Below are 4,036 nucleotides of genomic sequence, written 5' to 3'. Positions count from 1 at the left end.
CCTTTGGTCGGTGCGAGGTGTCGTAAAATGACCAAGTATACCCGCAGCCGTCTGTCATAGTGCCAATAACTGATTCGTAGAATCTACTGCGGTCCGAGGAGGTCTCACAGATATCTCACGGTTCGGGTTTGTTATCTGGCCGTTGGCAGACGCCGAGACTGTTGCTAACATTTATAGTATTGCTCCCCCAAGGCTTTATGTACAGCGGTGACATCATCTAACTATTTACGTGTTACCATAGGAAATCGATGCTGTGTATTATGACTATGTGTAGGGGCGGAGTAGAGGGGTCCGTACGTAGCAATACCCTTATTTTTCTGTTAAGATTATTGAATAGGTAGGTTAGGTTAGGAATTCATAAAATTCCTAAATTATTAGAGATTTTTTTTTTCCTGTTTGATCGAGAGCCGGAGAAGGACCTGTTGCTCATATTGCTTCTCCTCCGGCCCCCAAGATTATTATTAGAGATCTACCTATAAAAATCCTTAATACTCAATACATAAAATTCCTAATTTACTAAATAACTAAATCTAAAACATTAACATTAGTCAGGTAAGTACCTGGCTAATTACAACCAAAAATGTATTTTTATATGCTATAATTTACCATTTACATTTTTTTGATAAAATCAAACATTTGATTTATGTTTTTTCATATTTGAGATGAACTGGATACTACTATTAGACTTCTGATAAATAAATTTGCATACCTACTCTGGATATACTCTGGGTAACTACTGATTATTAGTACTATTACAGATTACTACTATTAAATGGCAAGGTACCAAGCAATAGTGATATGCTTATTGATTATAGAACCTCTTAGCTTAGATTATCTTCCAAAAACAATAAGAATATAATAAAATAATTGGGTTGAGTATAAAGTAATTTAAAACAAATAATACTCACATTGTATATACTCCAAAACAGGTCAAACAAATTCAAACAAATAACGTACAACGTACTAGGTAAATATTGGCAAAAGAAAAATCACGAAAATTTATATGTGGGGGGCTGGGGTAACGTACGTTGTTAAATCTGATAAGCCCGTGAAGGTATTACTCATACATTAAATCATGACAAATTATATAGGTAGGTATCATCAGAGTTGTACTAGTTTTGCGCAGTAGATACGGATCTTCTTCACCTCCGCCTATATCGTAGTTCCCCACTTCTCATTGGTTGATTTGGTTTTATGTTATTGTTATATATGTACATTGTACATATATGATTGACAGCCAATAAGAAGTGGAGAACTACGATATAGGTGACGTAAAGAGCGGAGGATGCGTATCAAAATGCTATGATGATACCTTTATAATTTGTTATGCATTAAAGACAATACAATTTTTTATGTAATAGGTACTGAAAAATTAGTTTGACCCATAAAATAACATTACAACTTTATTAAATAATATAACAGGTACTTTTATGAGTAGAGAATAATTCAAATTCAAATCACATGTTGATCTTTGTTACTTTGTAACTTTTTCATAAGTACCTATTAAGATATTGAGCAATTACATATTGTTAAACAATGTAACCATACCTTAAAAATGAATTTAGAATTTAGAATTTAGAATTTATAATACAACTAAAAAGTAGGAATAATTATTTAATTATTAAAATTGTTGAAATATACAATTAATGTTAGTATTCAAACCATGTAAACACACGTGCGTGTACAATGTCGTTTTCTAATAGATACTTATGCGGTTACGATATAGCTGTGCAACACTTTTACTATCGCTTTCTATATTGTATACGGATACGGGATGACCTCAACTAATCATATATATAGGGCCTTTGAAGTATGTAATACTCACTTGCGCAGACACCGTCGTACAGTGCGTATACGGTGTGTGTGTACAGTCACGTTAAATTGTCCAGTTGTACGTTATTATATATTATACTTAATATACATAATCATATTGTCGTGTTGTTATTCATTTATATTAATAGTAAAATTATTAGTCCATCAAGCTTCACTTTCAACAAAAATGAAATGGTGGACATGATATTTTGTAATTGTAATTTTTAATCAATTGAATAATTGTTTAATTGTTATAAGGCGATAGTTAATTATTAATCAATAAGTTATTTATCAAATATTATCAGAAAACGGTACAAGATTATAATATCAAATATTAAAAATTATAATAATATTAACTATTTCGTATTTATAAGTACTAATTCCAAAATAAACAAAATAAATTTATTTTATCTATTGATTATAATTATTATAATATAACCGTATTTATTAATAGGTATTACAAAGATGTAAATATTGATTTTTTGTACAATAATTATTTAAAATTTCATCAATTAATTTTCAAGAGTTAAAATAATATGCTATTGCGAGCCACACTAAAGGCGTTCGTGAGCCGTACGAGCACGCGGGGCACAGGCCATATATTTGATACCACTATAGATTTAAATAGAATAAATAATTCACTGTTTTTCTAGAAACTAGAAAAAAATATTAAAAATCAGGAAATTAACGAAATCAAAATGTCGAAACATCAATATTTTCAGAAAAATTAACTCTACAAAAAAGCTATCTTCGATATTTTTTTTAAATAATTTAATAAAAAAATATATTTTTTGACTTTTTTACCAAAAGATTAAAATAAATTAAATTATGAACTATTTATAGTTCTTGTCCCGAACTCCATACTAATTGTATTATATTTTGAATATTTACCTGTTGTATTTACTTGTCGCATGGACGTTGCTTAATGAAATATGGTTTCAGAACAATATGCGGGATATGTTGTCGTGTGTGTATAGCAAATTCAGAAACTTGGACGAGAAAGTTAATGGTTATGAAAACATAAATTTTAAACGTCTCGTGATTTCCAGAGCCTGCGAATACCAAACAAAGGACTGTATCCAACGAGTTCTGGACTTGTTTAGAAAATGGATTAAAAGTGTAGATCCAGACAATAATAATATGTGAGTTTTATCGAAGTTTAATTGGATTAAATACTAACTGTAATCAAAATATATTAGATTGCCTAAAGATCTGAAAATCAATATTAACTGTTACGCTATGAAATATGGAGGTGAAGAAGAATGGAACTTTTTATGGAAACGTTTTCAGCGTTCCAATTTTAGGTTTGACAAAATTGATATGATCTTTGCATTAGGATGTAGTTCAACAAAATCGTTAATACTGAGGTATTAATATCATTTATGCGTAATACAGACATCACAATAATGTTTACCATTGTTTTTGATTTAGATATTTGAATTGGTCACTTGATGAATCTATTATTCCCAGAGGCTACGCCTCCGCAGTACTCGACTCTGTAAAGTTAAATGAAGTTGGATTTTTAGTAGCAAAAGAATTTTTGTATTGCAAAATTGCAGATATATATGAATAGTGAGTTATCGTGAAATTTTATTTTGTTTGTGTTAATATTCATATTATGTAGTATGAACAAATTAGAATAAATTGAAAGTTCATATTACCTATTATTTTTATTTTAAATTTTTAGCGACGAACGTAAAGGCGATAGTTTAGTTGGATATGTAAATAATATTGCGTCTCAAATGAAAACTAAAGAAGAATTAAAAGAGGTAATTAACAGAACAATTTTATTTATTTTGTTAAAAACCAAAAGTTTCATTCAAATGTTTTTTTTTTCCTAACAGCTCCAATCATTTATTATTAAATCATCAAGTTACTTTAAAGAACCTAATTCAGTTATCAATCAGATAACTGAGACTATTAAGAAAAACATTGAATGGACATCGAAGTTTTATAATAAAATAGTACCATATTAATGATGTTATGAGTGGGCGCTTGAACACAGTTTGATTTGTATTAATAACTGTACAGTTTTCGGCCACTTTGACATAATATGTATAACGTAGCATACTAGAAATATTAAGTTATTCCCATTTTTAACTACATACTTTTTTAATAATCTGACGTTGTTAATATTTTACCTTGAGTTGTGTCACAAAATGCAAATTTCAGATCAGAATAGTTTATTGGATATCTTAATTAAATTTGTCATATTTAAACGGCA

At 29.1% G+C, this 4,036-nt stretch overlaps 1 protein-coding gene across 4 annotated transcripts in view; it reads left to right on the top strand.

Annotated features, from left to right (window-relative positions):
- The window catches only part of LOC100159743 (aminopeptidase N), a 34,098-nt gene extending 30,245 nt beyond the window's left edge, over window positions 1-3,853 (top strand). For all 4 annotated transcript variants that reach the window (XM_016804979.2, XM_003240452.4, XM_008185366.3 and 1 more), the window contains 5 exons: window positions 2,755-2,954; window positions 3,012-3,179; window positions 3,244-3,384; window positions 3,500-3,581; window positions 3,657-3,853. In XM_016804979.2, coding sequence (XP_016660468.1) covers window positions 2,755-2,954; window positions 3,012-3,179; window positions 3,244-3,384; window positions 3,500-3,581; window positions 3,657-3,788 — 723 coding nt within the window. In that variant the 3' untranslated portion in view covers window positions 3,789-3,853. The remainder of the gene's footprint in view (window positions 1-2,754; window positions 2,955-3,011; window positions 3,180-3,243; window positions 3,385-3,499; window positions 3,582-3,656) is intronic.
- The last annotated feature ends 183 nt before the right edge of the window (window positions 3,854-4,036 follow it).

This window comes from Acyrthosiphon pisum, chromosome A2 (genome assembly GCF_005508785.2).
Source record: "Acyrthosiphon pisum isolate AL4f chromosome A2, pea_aphid_22Mar2018_4r6ur, whole genome shotgun sequence".
NCBI classification, from domain to species: Eukaryota; Metazoa; Arthropoda; class Insecta; order Hemiptera; family Aphididae; genus Acyrthosiphon; species Acyrthosiphon pisum.
This window is presented reverse-complemented; position numbering and strand designations above follow the sequence as displayed.